At 38.4% G+C, this 18,485-nt stretch overlaps 1 protein-coding gene across 1 annotated transcript in view; it reads left to right on the forward strand.

Annotated features, from left to right (window-relative positions):
* Window positions 1-18,485, forward strand: part of ANO3 (anoctamin 3) — a 445,447-nt gene that overhangs the window by 122,209 nt on the left and 304,753 nt on the right. The window contains 2 exon segments of the mRNA XM_052652757.1: window positions 9,403-9,457; window positions 9,459-9,477. Coding sequence (XP_052508717.1) covers window positions 9,403-9,457; window positions 9,459-9,477 — 74 coding nt within the window.

Raw genomic sequence — 18,485 nt, forward strand, 5'->3', positions numbered from 1 at the left:
TCTGCATGGGATGCTAAGGCTTCTTCTGGTCCTAGCATTTAATTGACCCTCCCTTTAATGCTTTGAAGGGTGACTAATAAGCAATATGTTTAAGCCAGAAATTCAAAACATTTCTCTCTTTTACCAGTCTAAAAAGGAGAAAAAAAATAATGAGCTGTCAGGGTAGAGTCCTTGCAGTCTCTGACAACATGTTGAATTTCTCCTGAAACCTGATATTAGTTTTACTATGAGACTTTAAGATTTTTACTAAGGTTGGGAATTAGGAGAAGAGAAGAGGTCATTCTTGCTGTTTTTGTGTTAAGTGACAGAAAATCATCCCATAGGTAAGAAGCTATAGATACTTTTTATTATTTTTCACTGCAGTGAGTAATTATCATTGACAAAAGGCTAGCAAGGGCACTGATTTGACGAGCACTCCTATTTCCAAAACCAGTAGAGACTTAATCATTTAAAAAAAAGGTTTATATAATTTACATATGAGCAAATGAACCAGATTTTACTATAAAAAATGTTACAAGCTTCCAAGTCAGGTAAGTGCGGGTTTTCTCTGAGTTCTTGACTAGGTACTTTCAAAGATCATCTAGAATTCCTAATTATTATTCATGAATCTTTGCTAGAGCTACTCCAATTAATGACAGTTTTAACATATATTTGGGCATCTCTTGAGGTGTAGGGAGCCACAAACCAAAGCATCTCATTCCATTTTGGGTAATTTTACAGTTATGTTCATCCAGATATTTATAGGTATAATTTAGGAGTTGGGTATCCTCTTTTTTACCTTGCTGACATCTATAAGGATTATTTAAGTTTGCTTTATAAGGGGATGCGTTTTATTAATAGTAGTGAGTACTGTTGTCAGTATCAGAAGTAACCAGTGTTCTAACACAGACACATATTTATGGGGTTGTTGTCATGTAATGATCAACAGTACCTTTGCAGAAGCCATTAAAAACTTGTAATTATATAGAACACAAGCTGTGGGCTGGATGAATCAAGGGTCCGCTTATTCCACCCACATCAGCTACTGTGGGAATTTTGGACATTTACTGGTACCTTTTTCTTCTTCATTAGTCTCTTTCAGTTTTTCAAGAAGATAATTTACTTTCCCTTCAATATAAAAGATTGGTTATTTTGCAAAATATGTGTTCTATACAACTCAGTTGTTTTTGGTCTGTAAGCAACTTTCTCATGACTACTTATTTCTGAATGAAATAAGTAAGTATTTATCTCATGGATCTTATTTCTGACTTGATTTCAGTCATTTATTCCATGGATTATTAATATAAAGGGAAAGGTAATAATTCTGAGTATACATTTATACTAAGTTTCCTGCTAGTCATTCCATATATTACTCCACAATGATGCAGTGAGGGAGTCATTTTTCATGCCTTTTATAGATCAGGGAAAAGAAGCCAAGTGGCTTTAAATAAGTTGACTCAGGGTGATGTAGTCAATAAGTAACACAACTGACTTTAGAAACGAAGGTTGACCTCAGAGCCCATCCTTTCCATTATACCCTCCTGCCCTCAGATTATGCATGCAAAAATGAGGAGTTTAGAAACTAGTATCTTGATCCTTGAATATGTTGGAATTGTGATGGACTCCACAAATTCCCTTCTCTTCTCCCTACCTGGATTTTAAACCAGTTGATAAATAGAGACTAGAGACTGACAGATGGCTATCAAAAGGTCAGCTGTATAGTTGATGAAAACTGGGAGAATGGAACTTTGATGTGTGGCCAAATGAGCCTGGCCAGTTTCCTCTTCTGAATTTTAGACCTTCCCATCAAGCAACTGATGCAAGTATAAACCTCAGACAACTTCTGTAGTGTCTGACCCCATATTACATGGCAGAAGATAGGGGAACAAACCAAAATAGATAAAAAATTTGTTGAACTAAGCATTCCTCATTCCTTTTCTTCCAAACTTGCAGTTCGTATAGCCCAGATAAACTAGGAGCATATTCTGTTGAAGTCTCTCCACATGGGACTTCTGTATATGCAATTTTATAATTCATGTAGTATTAGCAAATGTAGGGAACAATGAAAAGGATTCATATAGTATTAACAAACACAGGAAACAATGAAAAGGAGTACTTAACCCCTTCTTGTCATGAATTTGGAATATTTTTTATTTTAAAAGTTCATATTTATAATTGACAACAATAAAAATAAAGACTATTAGTATTTTATTACCAAGAGTAAGGTAATAAGTTTATAAAACACTTACATAATTTGATGTGCAAAAATTAAAATTAGGAAGGAAAGTGAATTGAGAAACTAGTAATAGAAGGGGAAACCAAAAGAATTATTAAGATTGAAAAAAGCTGAAATGACAGCAGCATTTTTAAAAGAGTGTAGGGTACTGAAAGCAGAGAGACATAATAAACAGCATAATTAAATTCTAAATGTCCTTATCACTATAAAGATAATTAAGTGCTGTATTAGTCATGAGTAAACTCTGTAAGCATGTGTGCAATGATGTGCTTTGAATTCTTAAAGATGCATTTACAGAGGAATATGGAAAAAGCATTTTGTGAAACAGATGTGTTTTTGTATCTGCAATGCCAAGCAAGATTATTTCAGGACTTGTTGTCATATATTAATTATAAACATTTTATATTTCACTGAGTGAAATGGGAGTTCATTGAATGAAGGGTTTTAAGAAAAGATGTCATATTAGATGGATTTCACTTTAAACTCATCTGCCTCATGTCTGTTCACTCTCAATTCCAAACCTACCCCCACGCTCAGTCACTGCAATAGTAGAGAGACCTATTAGAAGCCTTGCAGCTGTGGAGATCTGAGAAGTCATAGTTAGATTCTGGATATATTTTGAAAGTGGACTGAATGTGGGTAATGAGAAAAAGGGGTCAAGATTTTGGTCTCCAAGATTTCCCCATCAACTGATATGGGAAAATGATGAGTGAATTTGATCCGTTAGCAAGTGTCAGAAGGTTCACTTGAGAATATTGGTTCAGTTTGAACATGATTCTTTTAGACCAAGTGGAAATATGAAGAAGACAGATATATAATATAAATGCCTGGAGTTAGGGAGAGATATCTGGCCTGGAGATACGCTGATCTAGTGGTATCAGATGTAGATAAGGTTTAAAACCATGAGGAATTATGAGGTCACCAAGGGAAGGCGATAAAGATAAAAAAGAGAAGAATCCAAAGACTGAGTCATGGGCTTTCCAAAGTGGACAGGTCAGGAGAAGGGAGGACTGAGAAGGAGGGTCTAGTGAAGTTGGAAAAGAGCCGTAGAAGTGTTGTGCACTGGAGGCCGAGTGAGGGAAGTGCATCGAGGAGGAAGTGGCAAGCAATTGTGTCAAAAGTCCCTGATAGACCAAATAAGATGAGGACTAGGAGCTGACTACTGACTTTGGCATTGAAGAGCCACTGGTGACTCTGATAGTCTTAGTGGAGGTATGGAACAGCAAGCAAGCAACAACAAAACCTGTTGTGGAAGATTTAAGAAGAGTTGAAAGTGAAAGTGAAAGTGAAGTCGCTCAGTCGTGTCCGACTCTTTGCGACGCCATGGACTGTAGCCTACCAGGATCCTCAGTCCATGGGATTTTCCAGGCAAGAATACTGGAGTGGGTTGCCATTTCCTTCTCCAGGGGATCTTCCTGACCCAGGGATTGAACCTGGGTCTCCTGCACTGTAGGCAGACGCTTTACCATCTGAGCTACAAGGGAAGAGTTAGAGACAATAACTACTAACCCTACTTTTGTGGAATTTTGCAATGAAAAGAAACAATTAAATATGGAAAACAGGAGTCAAGAGGTTGCTTCTCCTCCCCACAAGTTTTAGGGATTAAAACAGTATGCTTGTATGGTGATGGGAGCTAGCAACTAGGGGTGAGGTGGGGTGTGGAGAGAGCCTGGCTTTGACTCAGTAAGGAGAAAGCATGGGAAAGTTATTGGTCTGAAGTAGGTGACAGTAATGGAAACTATTTCATAGTAAAGGAGATAGGCTTTGGTGGGAATGCAGTTAGTTTGTCTTGAGTATCAGGCAGCAAATCAGAATACATGGGTACAGATGCCAGGGGGTGGATGGGAGCTGTGGAATTTTTCTTCAGCCTTCTCAGGGAAACAGGAAGCAAAACCATCAGCTGAGAGTGAGCTCTGGGGAGGTGGTGTTGGAAGACAGATTTTAAAGTGAGGGAATAAAATACGGTATAGTCTTCCAGGAGAGTGAAAATATATATTGACTGCTGGTCAGCATTAAGGACCCATTTGAGGCTATTGTTATAAACTTTAGGGCGATCAGCCTACAGGTTGACACATTTTAAGCTCCAGTTGTGTTTTAAACTGTCCAGTCTATGCCTGGAGTTGGTGTGATATGAACATGAACACATACACACACAAATCATATTTAAAAATAAATCTCTATTCTAGTCAAAAGAATATTTTTAATAATATTCATGGTCCATATTCCAGCTCTATCTGAGATGGTATTTTTAAACATAGCAGTACAAAGGCTTTGATACCAAGTTTCTAAAACAGTTGCTAATATTTTTCTTTCTTTTGTCTTTTTCCCTATAGGCATTGAATATGATTTTAAAGCAAAAAATAAAATACAAAGACTACTATACCCCAGTCAACATAACCGACATGTAAGAATTGAAATTTATTTTAGAGATCAATTCCATTCCCCTCATTACAGATAGGTAAACTAAAGCCCAGCAAGAGGGATTGACCCAGAGGTCTTAAGAGTCCATACAACTCTACCCCATAGAATTTCCTCATCAAACTTTACCTTATTTGTTTACTTTAGTGCCATCTCACAGATCAGAATCTGCCTTTTGTAATGATACAACCAGGGAATATGACAGGCTTGGATTTTGTCAGTTACACAAGCTAGTAGGCACTTTCATTATCAATATTCTTCTTCTTTTCTTTTTGGTCTTTTGGCTTTTGCTGTGTTCTTCTTCTTCTTCTTCTTTTTTTTTTACTTTACAATACTGTATTGGTTTTGCCATACATCAACATGAATTACATAAATTCCCACTCCTGAACCCCCCTCCCACCTGTCTTCTAATGAGGTGGATGAAACTGGAGCCGATTGTACAGAGTGAAGTAAGCCAGAAAGAAAAACACCAATACAGTATACTAACATATATATATGGAATTTAGAAAGATGGTATCAATATTCTTCTGCAGAACAGGTGTGTAGAAAAAAGGTCTATGCTAATTCCCAGCAGATGCTTAACCTCTCTTCTCCTACATATGCAACAGCTCAGCTGAAGCAGAAGTAAACTATCCCTGCATAATATCTCTCATATTATTTTTAGGAAAATGGCATTACTGTTGCCTAGTTACCTCTTTAAGTTCTTAATTGTCTCTTCATAATGCGAGTTTCATAAGCTATAGCAACCTCATGGAAAATCCAGAATCACAGGTGATTACCGCTTTCATTAAATTTCTCATTTCCATTTGGAGTTAAAGTCTAGGTATCTGAATTCTTGTCCTATTTCTGCCATGGTTTTGTAACATTGGTTAAGCACCAAACTTTGGGTCACCAATTTTTTTTAACATATTAATTGAATAAAGTGAGCTTGATCAGCGGTTAAGGTATTTTTAAGGTAGCAGCATCCTGGTTGTGTGAGAAATGAAAATGAATTTTTTTTAAAAAAATTTGAATCAGAGATATGATGGCTCAGTTGACCACCCTTTGAAGACCTTCCAACCTTCTCAGGTTTCTTTCAGACAGCTGCACAGAACTCAAGTTCTCCAAGAATCATGATTTAAAACTGTTAGAGGATCTAGTGTCTCTTATGGTTCTCTAATTTTATAAACATATGATGTTATGCTACGTGTGTTTGTGTGTGTGTGATGAAAAGGTTCAGGCAAGAGATGCACCTTTAGTTTGCCAAGACCCTTATATATATACCGTAGACCAGCAGTCCCCAACCTTTTTGGCACCAGGGACCGGTTTCATGGAAGGCAGTTTATCCATGGTCCATGTGGAGGGGTATAGTTTGGGGATGATTTAAGCACATTACATTTGTTGTGCAATTTATTTCTACTATTATTTTACTTCAGATTATCTACTTCAGATAGTAGATACTATTCTACTTCAGATTATCAGGCTGGGGTTCTGTAAATGTGCTTCTCCAACCCCATATTCGTCTCCTTATCTCTCAGCAAGCCTTTGTCCTGCTTCCACACTTCTCTCGTTATTTCCCATGCTTGAAGGAACTTTATGATCTCCTTAGTCTATCCAAGACATTTATATTTTTTAAGGTCAGCCTAAATCCTATTAATACCTGAAGATATTCAGTTCAAACTTATTATGGCCATCCTAAAAAAACCTCCAAAACCTCTGGTCTTTGTCTCCCTAAAATAATGGTTAATGTTTTATCATATTGATAAAACAATCAGGAAATCTAAATACTCTTCTATAAAAACTTGTAAGTGCTGGGCAAGAAAGAATAATGAAGAAACCTAGGTTTAAGTCTGTTCTGTGACTTTCAATCTGCATGTCTCCTAAAAACCCTTTACAAAACATGCACTGTGTCTTGATTTGCTCATTTATGAAATAAATAGGGTTGGATTAGATATACCCTAAGTCTCTTTCAGTTTATAATTGATAAACTGATATTTAAAGGCATTTAATACAATATATGTAAGCTATACTCTACTATTATAAATCAATCTCTACTATTATAAAATAGACTCTATTTTGTTACATGTTTGTCTGGTGGTTATTAAATTTCTCAACCTCAGACCCTTATAAAAGTACTCACATTTCAGAATCAAAATAATAGATAAATTACAGGATAGTTATTCCATTTTTGTAACTGTATAAGACCAATTTTATTCAGATGAGCCATTAAAATATGGGGTCACCTACTAAATAGGTAGGACTTCCCTGTAGCTCAAATGGTAAAGAATATGCCTGTAATGTAGGAGACCAAGGTTTGATCCCTGGGTTGGGAAGTTCCTCTGCAGAAGGGAATGGCAATCCACTCCAGTATTCTTGCCTGGAGAATTCTATGGACAGAGAAGTCTGGCAGGCTACAGTCCATGGGATCACAAAGAGCTGGACACGGCTGAGCTACTAAGACACACACACACACACAAAATAGGTTCTGATACTAATTCCAATGTGAGTGATGGAGGAGGTTTCCCATTCCAGCAAGCAATTCTTGGGACACCAGCTAGATATCCTACACATCAACTGAATTTTGACAGTTTATCCGAAGATATAATCAAATTTTATGGTTACAAACTCAGTCCTACAAGACTGCTCCCCCTCTCCCTCGCAGTTCACATGCTTGTCAAAAGCCAAAGTGGTCCAGGTTCGATGCATGAGACAGGGAGCTCAGGGTGCGCTGGGATGACCCTGAGGGATGGGATGGGGAGGGAGGTGGGGAGGGAGGTTCCAGATGGGGGACACAACCCATGGCTGATTCATGTCAATGTATGGCAAAACCCCCTATAATATTGTAATTAGCCTTCAATTAAAATAAATAAATAAATTTAAAAAAAGCCAAAGTTGTTACCTACACTTTTGACAAACTGGCTATAAGTCAGAGTTTCCCATGAGCTTCTCCTTCCTAGGGTTTGATCAGTTTTTTAGATAGGCTTACAGAGGTCTGGAAAACATTTTACTTACTAGATCACTGGTTTATTAGAAAAGATTGTAACTCAGGAATAGCCAGATAGAAGACATGCATAGAGCAAGGTTTGTGGGAAGGGACACAGAGCTTCCGTGCCTTCTCCAGGTGTGCCACTCTCACCAAATTTCCTGTGTTCACCAACCCAGAAGCTCTCAGAAACCTGTCCTTTTGGGTTTTCAGTGGAGGCTTCATTACACAGCTCTGGGCCATTGGTGATTGAATTCCATTTCTAGCAGATGTCAGGATATCAGGTCTGCAGTTTCAGCCTTCTAATCACATGTTTGTCCATAGATGCTTTCCATAAAGCACCTAATTAACACAATAAAGGACACCTTTAGGTCCCTCCCCACACTTGGGAAACCCAAAGGGTTTTAGGAGCTTTATGCCAAAAATGGGGATGAAGACCATCTATATATTTTTTATTATAAATCACAACATCACACCTATATAATTTATTAATTGAATAAGCTAGGAAGCTTTTATTGGGACAAAAAAGCTTACTAAGTACAAGGCACTGTGACAAATATTGATAGATTGGGATGGGGATATGGATAGAGAAATGAATTAAAAGCTTAGGTATCTACCTTCCAGGAGAAAATTGTCTAATGAGAGAGCATACAGATAAAGGGATTACTATAATTATAAGCATGCTGCTGCTGCCACTGTTAAGTTGCTTCAGTCGTGTCCGACTCTGTGCGACCCAGAGACGGCAGCCCACCAGGCTCCCCATCCCTGGGATTCTCCAGGCAAGAACCCTGGAGTGGGTTGCCATTTCCTTCTCCAGTGCATGAAAGTGAAAAGTGAAAGTGAAGTCTCAGCAGAGTCTGACTCCTAGCGACCCCATGGACTGCAGCCCACCAGGCTCCTCCGTCCATGGGATTTGCCAGGCAAGAGTACTGGAGTGGGTTACCATTGCCTTCTCCAATTATAAGAAACTGTTAATTGCTACCTCTTACTGAATACTTATATGAACTAGGACTTATGCCAGGAACTAACATATGAATGCTAATTAACATGAACAAAACTATTTTTTACAAGATTCCAAGGTTATTATTCTATTTTGCAGAAGAAAAAAAAATGAGATCAGAAATCTTAATCTCTCCAAAGTTACATAGCTACAGTGATGAGAATGTACTATTCATTACATCTTATTAGGTATCTTTTGAGGCTTGGAAACATTTCTGTAGAAATGCTTATTTAAAAGAAATAATTAATTCTAAATGGAGGTGTCAGAAAATTGCCTTTGAAAGTAGCTTTAGTATTGAGTCTTGTAAGAAGAATAGGCTTTCCTTTAACTTGGTGGGTGGACAAGTCATTTGAAATACAGAGAACAGATTGAGCAAAATCCCAGAGGCAAAGAAGTAGAGGTTGTGTTCAGGGAATTCTGGTGATTAGGCGTGGTGACAAGAAGAGTAGGGACTGAGCAAAGGAAAAGATGCGGCTTTTGAGGTTGGCTGGACAGGGTATTAGAAGAAAGTGTTACTTACCTGGGGCAAATGTAATTGGAAAATCTAGCCATTCTAAGTTCTTCAAAGATGACAGCTCAGTCAGCTTGTATAACAGTGGATAGGAGCTACCTACCTGCTTAGTTTTTAATGCAATTTACTGAAAGTTGTATCTTCCTACACACTTTTTCATAACTAATTTGACCTATACCAGATAGTAGTTTTACAGCAACTGCAGTCAACATGAAAAGCTCTTTTTTTCATGATAATTTTCTACTCTTTTTCTGGTCTACTGAGTTTCTAAGCAACTTTTTTGTTCTTTGTTCCTCCTTGCAAAAGTTGTGCTCTTCTCTTCGTGGGCTTGAAAAGACTGTGTGGGTTGCCCAAAGGCAAATACAATGAAGGTAAGTTTCGAGGTTGGTTTCAGGTGCTCCTACCTTTTTTATTCAGTATATGGAGGAGAACCTCCAGAGTCTGTGGGGTGTGAAAATTTAACACGAACTTGTAGGATTGCATTCATATGATTAATTATTGTGCATCTTATTGATTTTATCCAGTAAAGCCAATCTACGGATAACAGGGTTTGTTGAAGAAGAGTGCAATATTTATCGCAGGTTCTTGGCAAGGACGATGGGCAGCTAAAACTCAAAAGACTCCAACTCCTTGATGGATTTCAGGGAAGGATGTTTAAAGGCATAGTGACACAGAGAGTCACAGGGTACATGATCAGCTCACGCATAATTCTCTGATGGGTGGATGGTGAAGTAATTAATAAGAAGAAATTGTGAATCAATGAAAACTCATATGAATAAAAACAAGCTCTTATATAACATTAATGGCAATGAGAATGTTAGAAGGAACTGATATTGGAGTTATTCTGTGTGCCAAGTACTGTGTATAAGTCCTTTGTGTGGGATTGTTGATTGCTCCCAGCAACTCTGTGAGACCAAGAGTACTATCAGTTACAGATTAGGTAAATGAGGATGAGACATGTGAAGTAACATTTTGTGATCTAGCTCCTTTTGCCCTCGCAGAGTCATGAACTTGAACACGAAACCAGGTCTGTCTTTTGAAGAGACAGAGCTCTTGAACATTCATGGATAGTGGTGTGATCCTAAAAACCAGTAACAAAATTTCCATAGACTGTAGAAATCAAAATTAGATGCATTTTGGGAAGAAGTGTTGTTAGTCTTCAGACATATCTTACATGATAAATCATCAAAATCCTGTGTATAGACAAATAAATGATGGGAGAGGATAAAGTTAACTTACTAGGAAACTCTAAGTTGATTTTGCCTTAATTCTACAATTCTATAGATGTTCTTATTTTTATAAAAAGTGAATAATTACATTTTTCTCATTTAGATCCACCTGTGGTATTAAATGGCATGTCCTTTCTATCCTATGCTATGACAATTTCAGGTAGGGTTTTTGTATCAAAGAGTTTTCATTTATAATGAAGAAATTGACATCCAGATGCTAAACCTGTCTCCTTGTTGGCAAGGTTTAGGCTTTCAAGGTTTTCCTGCTCTAGGACCACATGGCCACAAGCCTGACTTATCAGAGAAAGAAGACCTCTTTCCTCCTCTCTGATGCCTAATGGAAACAATCCTCTGTACATTATACCTATTTTTGTATATTTCTTAGTGTAAAGTCATAGCATTTACTAGCTTGTTTTTTCTTGGGGATAAGAAGCAAGTATTGCCATATTTGACATTTTATGCTTTGGTTTTAAGTTATTTATTTATTTGACTGTGCCGGGTCTTAGCTGTGGCACATGGAATCTTTAGTTGTGGCATGGGAACTCTTGGTTATGTCATGTGGGATCTATTCCCCTCACCAGGGATCGAACCCCAGCCACCTGCATTGGGAGAGTGGAGTTTTAGCCACTGGACCACCAAGGAAATCCCTGTTTTGTTTTAAGTCACTTTATTGAGGTATGATTGAGATACAAAATGTTCTGCTTAGTGTTAACAACGTAATGAATTTGGAGATAAGTATACACTTTTGAAATCATCACTGCAATCAGTGCCATAAACATATCCACCACCTCCAAAATTATTCTCTGGCCCTATTAATTAAGGGGTCCCCAGTGGCTCAGATGGTGAAAAATCTGCCTGCAATGTGGGAGATCCAGGTTCAGTCCCGGGGTCAGGATGATCCCCTGGAGTAGGGAATGGCTACCCACTCCAGTATTCTTGCCTAGAGAATTCCATGGACAGAGAAGTCTGGTGGGCTACAGTCCATGGGATTATAAAGAGACAGACATGACTGACTATCACTTCACCTATTAATTAATTAATTCTTTCATGATAAATGGAATGTTGGTCACTAGGGGCTAGGGGCAAGGGAGCATGCAAAGGTGCTGGTCAAAGTGCTAGTCACCCGTTACGCAAGACGATTAAGTTCTGATGATCAATGGTATAGTTAATAATATTGTGTTGTATAACTAAAAGTTTTCTGGCAAGGTAGATAGATTTTATGTTGCTCTTGTTTGTTTGGTTTAATCAGTAGATTTTGTTACAGTTCCATTCTTCCAGTTACTCAGACCAAACTCCTTATAGTCTCCATGATACTTTTCTCACTGTCCTCCACATGCTGCTGCTAAGTCACTTCAGTCGTGTCCGACTCTGTGCAACCCCATAGATGGCAGCCCACAAGGCTCCCCCGTCCCTGGGATTCTCCAGGCAAGAACGCTGGAGTGGGTTGCCATTTCCTTCTCCAATGCATGAAGGTGAAAAGAGAAAGTGAAGTCGCTTAGTCGTGTCTGACTCTTAGCGACCCCGTGGACTGTAGCCTACCAGGCTCCTCTGTCCACGGGATTTTCCAGGCAAGAGTACTGGAGTGGGGTGCCATCGCCTTCTCCAATACATCCTCCACATATAATTAGTTAATTCCTCTTGTGACTCTATCTTCAAAATGCATGCCTAATTCAACTGCTGCTTATCATCTTCACTGTTTCCACTCTGGTCAAAAGTACCATCACCTTTCCCACTGGATTACTGTACTTCCCAACCAGTGTCCTCTATAGCCTTTACTCTCTTCTGCTACCCCTCACACACTCTCTTCTTGACAGAACAGCTACAACAGATTTTACAACTTTAATCAGATAAGGTCACTCCTCTTCCAGAAAACCTGCTAAAGGGTTCCTGTGTCATACAGACCTTACTTAAAATGACCTACAACACCAGTTACCAGCCCTATGATTTTATCTCCTACTATAATTCCCCCGTTGAAAAAAATTTACACCATGTGAGAGGTGCAAATTAGGTTTTACCTGGGGCTGCAGCCCAGCAGACAGCATTTCAGATGGCTCTGAGAAACTGCTCTGAGGAGGCGATGGGAGCAGCTAGGATATACAGAAGTTTTGCAACAAAGGGTAGGTAACCCTAACGTCAAAAGATTGCCAGTTAAAGAAACCAGATATTTCAGGTCAAGGAATACAGCACTTTTCCATGTATGGGAAGATAAGTTCTCTCAGGGCTTACCAGCTTACCCTTGGCTGATGGCTGCAATTGCTGATGACTGTGACATCCTTTGTTCTCTGATATGGCAGGGAATATTCCATTTCTCACCCCATAGAGTACAGGGCCTCCTTGTAGTTCTCCTTACCTCTGGATTGTTATATTTGTGCTGGCTTCTGTCTGGAACACTATATTTCTCCAAATATGTGTATGGCTTCCTGCCTCACCTGCTTCAGAGCTTTGATCAAAGATCACTTTTTCAGTGGGACCCTGAGTAATCCTTCCCTGGACATCATGTGCATCATTGCACTTATTTTTCTCCACAGCGCGTATCTGACATACTATAGTTTTTTTTTATATTATGAGTTATTTTCTTCCATTATGTTGTACCTGGCATGGGAGAAGTAAGTTTTGCTTTGTTTAGTTTTTCTATTTTGATCACTGTCTTTAGTGCCTAGAACAGTGCCTGATAAATGGTAGGTTCTCAAAAATATTACTGACGAAATGAACTACACAGTAATCTGTCTTTAAAATGTAAAACTGGAAGTTTGTGCAGTGCTATATTTCCCTGGAGTGAACTGCAGCACCAATTTGAGCTCCTTAGACAGCAGTCTCTCCTTCTGTTACATGTGTGCTTCTGAAAATAGAATTAGCCAAGCCCATGCAAACTGTATACACATCCCTAATGTGAGGTAAAGCACGAATTGCCTGCCACACTAATGACTTGTAGGTCTTCCTGTCTTAATTAAAGCCAGATTACTAACTGTGTGGAGATTCTTATGATTCTTATGGGATGTTGGTCTAGGTTTTCCCCTTAGTATGTTCAAAATTTCCATTTTCTTTTAATGCCATTCTTATTCTCCTAGACATGGTAGATGCTTAAATATCAAAGGAATACAGCTTATTTCATTTTATTAAAAAAATCTGTTTTAAATTAATTCCAAATTCTTGAGGGAGAACGTAATTTAATCTTCATTGTCACAAACCAGAAGTTGTAGTTCCTGCTTACCATTTTTCCTTAAATAACAGCCTAGAAAAACCCAGTCTTAGCACCCAGCATTTCTATCTTGTGAATAAGAAAGCTAGCAGGTCTGTACAAGAATATATGTATTGGAGTGATTGTTTATTAGGACTTGTGTTCACCCATTCATTTATCATAGCATTGTAATGGTTCTTTTTGCAACAGGCATTGAGCTAGGTGAGAAAGTACAGGAAGAGAGACTGAAAAGAACATTATATACAAGGTAAAAAAAACCAAGATTGAGTCTGAATGGGGTGTATAATAGCAGTGTGACTTGGGCAACCCAAATTTTCTTTGAGTTTCCTATTTTTTATTAAGAAAATGATGGTGTTAATATATACTTTACAAACGGATTTTCTGAGCACTGGAAGAATTACTGAATTATAAAATAATTTGTAAAATGCTATATAAAGGTAAGTTCTTTTATTACCACATTATAACAAAACATTTTATATTTTTATATGAAATTAAATATTATTATAAAAACTTCATTATATAATAAGAAGGGAATATATAAGAAAGACAGAGACAGGGAGAATGACTGTCAAGGTTCTTTTCTAAACACAAAAAAAGTCAGCAGGAGAAAAATATATAAATGTAGTAAAAAGCAACTGGGCTTCCCTGATAGCTCAGAGGATAAAGAATCACCTGCAGTGCAGAAGACAGCAGAAACGCTAATTCGATCCCTGGGTGGGGAAGATCCCCTGGAGAAGGAAATGGCAACCCAGTCCAGTATTCTGGATAAAGAAATGGCAACCCACTCCAGTATTCTTGCCTGGGGAATCCCATGGACGGAGGAGCCTGGTAGGCTACAGTCCATGGGGTTGCAAAGAATTGGACATGACTGAGCAACTTCACTTTCTTTCTTTCCAGTATTCTTGCCTGTGAAATCCCATAGACAGAGGAGCCTGACAGGCTACAGTCCATAGGGTTGCAAAGAGCGGGACACGACTGAGTGACTAGGCACGAAAAGCAACTACCTGGCAAGGAAGCCGACTGCACGGCCTGTAGAATCCGATTGTCTGTGTTCAGATTTTCATTATGCATTTTCCTAGTTGCATGACTTTTAGTGTTTGCTTAATCCTTTTGTTCCTCAATTTCCTCATTTATAAGCTTGAGATATTATTGGTCTTATATGGCTAGCATGAGGATTGAGATAAATGTTTTGCATACTAAGGTCTCATTAAATATTAGTTGTTATATTTCTTACTAATGTTGCTAATATTGTAAGTGGGGCAGCACACAAAATTCCTTTTGCCACAAGTGGATTTTCAGGAATGCCATGCAGAAATGTGAGTGGTCTCTTGGTATGATAAAGGAGAATGGAAAGTTGGCCATCTTTATTTTTCCTTTTTTTCTTTCTTTGTCTTCTGCATATTGATGGCTCTACTCTTCAAAGCTTAGATTGTCCAGGGCCCTTGCTTCAAACCCATCTGGTGCTCAGATCTTGGTTCTTTCCTTTTCTGAATGGCAATATGCAAGGAACAGGGTGTACAGGGAATAAACAAAATAAGTAACAAACTGACCCAAGTCATATTAGTAATGATTTTTTTTGTCCATTTTCAACAAAAGGTGATCAATGAATAAAATGAATACAGAAGCAAGAAATATAAACTTTATCTGGATATTCAGATAACCTCCCAAACTAAAAAGCATGCTCTATAAATACAAATGACTCCTCCTCCTCATCTTCATCCTCAAGGCTTATAACATTTTATAGTTATTATATTTTAAAGTCACATTTACTTATTACTGAGTCTGACCCCAACAGTTTTATAAGTTAAATAAACATTGTTGTTTTTATTTTGCATGTAATTTTTGTGTCCTTTTTTTATAAATTCTAGGCAGGTCTGTAAGTATGTTATTTAAAAAAAACAACTGTAGATAATCACACTTATCTATGATATTCAGATGGTGAGTAATCCATCTAGTCATCTGTCAGTCCATAAATATTTAGTAATTGTGTATTATTTCCTACCTTTGTATATATTATTTCATATCTCAGTCCACAAAGACCCACTTTAGTTGGGCAGAGTCCTCTGTGTTCTCTAGTCTGTATCCTTCTTCCCTTTTTAAATCTCCTTAGCCTTTGTAAGACTCTGCTCTCCTTGTTTTCAGCCTCAGTCTGAAAATCTTTGCTGCAAGCTACTTGAAGGAGGTTTACATGGAGCTCAAAAAAGCATCTAAAATCTTTCAGGGTCCTTGCAGGACCTGTGAGTGAGTTAGGCAGGCAGACTGTAATATGACAAAGGGAAGGATGAATGAAACTAAACCTCTTTAGGAGAAGTGTGATGAATTGAAGAGAGGCGGGAGAGGAGGCACCGGCAGTTCAGTTCCACTTGACCCTTGACAAGTGACATGAAGTTTCAGTTTTAACACGTCCCCAATTTTTCAAGAGAAGTTGCAAATGAGGGTATTTGTCTAAATATTTCAATTTAGAATATTGGCAATACTTCCTAATCCTTGAAAAAAATACTGTGTAAGCCTAATAAAATGACCCTAAGTTCAGATTTATTCTTTATTTATCAACCCGAAACCTCTGCTTTATATACTTCAGAAGTTTTTGAGGGCTAATATAAAGAAAATGAAGGCTTGTTGATATTGACTGCCTTTTATCAAGTGGCTAATGAGTTATGACAGCATAGTCTGTCTCTTTATTCTGTTTGACTAAAGACCTCTTGTTTCCACTAGGGGCAGGGTTGACAGTGGTGGTGGTGGTGTTTTAGTCACTAAGATGTGTTCAACTCTTGTGAACCCGTGAACTGTAGCCCCCCTCCCCCTCGGCCCCCAGGCTGCTCTGTCCATGGGATTCTCCAGGCAAGAATACTGGAAGGGGTTGCCATTTCCTTCTCTAGGGCATCTTCCCAACCCAGGGATTGAAACCATGTGTCCTGCACTGTAGGCAGATTCTTTACCGCTAAGCCACCAGGGAGGGGCTTCCCTCATAACTCAGTTAGTAAAGAATATGCCTGCAAAGCAGGAGACCCAGGGTTGATTCCTGGGTGGGGAAGGTCCCCTGGAGAAGGAAATGGCAACCTACTTCAGTATTTTTGCCTGGAGAATCCCATGGACAAAGGGGCCTGGCAGGATACAGTCCATGGGGTCGAAGTGTCAGACACGACTTAGCAACTAAACCACCACCAGCACCAAGCCACCAGGGAAGCCCAGGATTGAGAATAGGAAGGGTGAATTGAGAATAAAATTATCTCCTGCTGCTCATGAATAAGGTGTGTATTACTAGAATATTTGCTCGAGATGGGGGTCACCATAGGTTCTAATAGTTTCCCAGGGACATTCCCTGTTTATACTTGCTTTCCTACCCAGTGTAATAAAGTAATAGTTCCTTTTTCATACTTAAAATTATGCCAGTTAGGAAAATTATGTGGTGACATCAGTGCTACTTAACACATATCATAGCCATTGACAAACCAAAATCACCTGAATGCAGAGACACAAGTTAATGATTTTGGGGTACTATAGGAGATGGGGTTTCTCAGGTGGCTCAGGGGTAAAGAATCCATCTGCAATGTAGGAGATCCAGGTTTGATCCCTGGGTCAGGAAGATCCCCTGGAGGAGGGAATGGCAACCTACTTCTGTATTCTTAACTGGAGAATCCTGTACACAGAGGAGCCTGGAGGGCTACAGTCCATGGGATTGCAAAGAGCTGGACACGACTGAAGCTACTTAACACTATATGAAATAAAACAGTTGTAGTGTCTAGACTCAAAACCAGGTTAGCTGACTCTAAAATCAGAGTTCTTTCCATAATCCAGGCTGTTTAAAATTTTATATTGAGCTTGAGGAAACTATTTTACAGATAGTGGAAATAAGGCTAAGAGAAAAATGTACTCAGGTACATCCCTTAGGAAGTAACAGAGCACAGATTTTAACTAAGATCTTTTCAGGTCAAGGCTACGTACTTTCTTAGCTGTCTCCCTGTTTGGAAACCCAAGATCAAGCATTACACTATACTTGACAATTACTACACTCAAGGTACAATTTGATGATGCATATGTTAAGGAAATAGACTCATAGAATAGGACTAATAGTTGGGGAGACAAGACTAACTGGCATAAAAGACTCAGAACAACTCATGATTCTATATAATTAAGTGCCGAATTATTTTGTAAGGATAAAGAAGTTCAGAAGAGACTCCATGTGGGCTGGTGTATTCAAGGAAGAGGTGGCAAATCAATTGTGCCATGGAGAACTTGAGTGATGAATAGCAGGTGGAGAACATTTCCATGAGAGAAACAGAGGTATTTTTGGTTGTTTTTGTGAGGCAGATCAAGGAATATATTCTGACCCAAACTGAGAGCCTGTGCTGGGGAGTCAAGAGAAATCTGGTGGAAAAACTAAGTTGGGCCAGCTTTTGAGAATTTTTTTAATGCTTAATTTTGTTTTAGCCATACATATATATAACTTTACATAAATGCATAAATATGGTTATATACATGCCTTTGAATACATGGTCTTTTTTTCTTTTCCCCTTTTTGGGATTCCTTCTCTTCCTTTCTCTTATACAGCTTCATTAACCTGCCCACACCCATGTTAATAGCCTGGTAGGTAGTTTTGTGTGTATTTTAATAATATACACATATTCAAACAATCAGACAGATTTCAAGGTAGGATAAATTATAATTTAACATGTTGCTGAGTCTGAGTTTTGTTTCCACTGTTTTTTACCAAGATCAGTGATGCAATAAAGATTCTGACATTTAGGTCGTTATTTATGGCTTCTGTGTTTGTATGGGATATACTTTGAGGAGGTGGATTATTGGTTAAAATAGGCTCTCATACATCACAATTCCAAAGCAAGATATGAAAGAAAGCTTTTCTCAACATCCCCTATAAAAATAGGTATCATGGCTCCTTTCCATTTTTGTTAATGTGCAGAGCTTAAAAATATACCTAGTTATTTTAACT

Source organism: Budorcas taxicolor, chromosome 15 (genome assembly GCF_023091745.1).
Source record: "Budorcas taxicolor isolate Tak-1 chromosome 15, Takin1.1, whole genome shotgun sequence".
Classification (NCBI taxonomy): Eukaryota; Metazoa; Chordata; class Mammalia; order Artiodactyla; family Bovidae; genus Budorcas; species Budorcas taxicolor.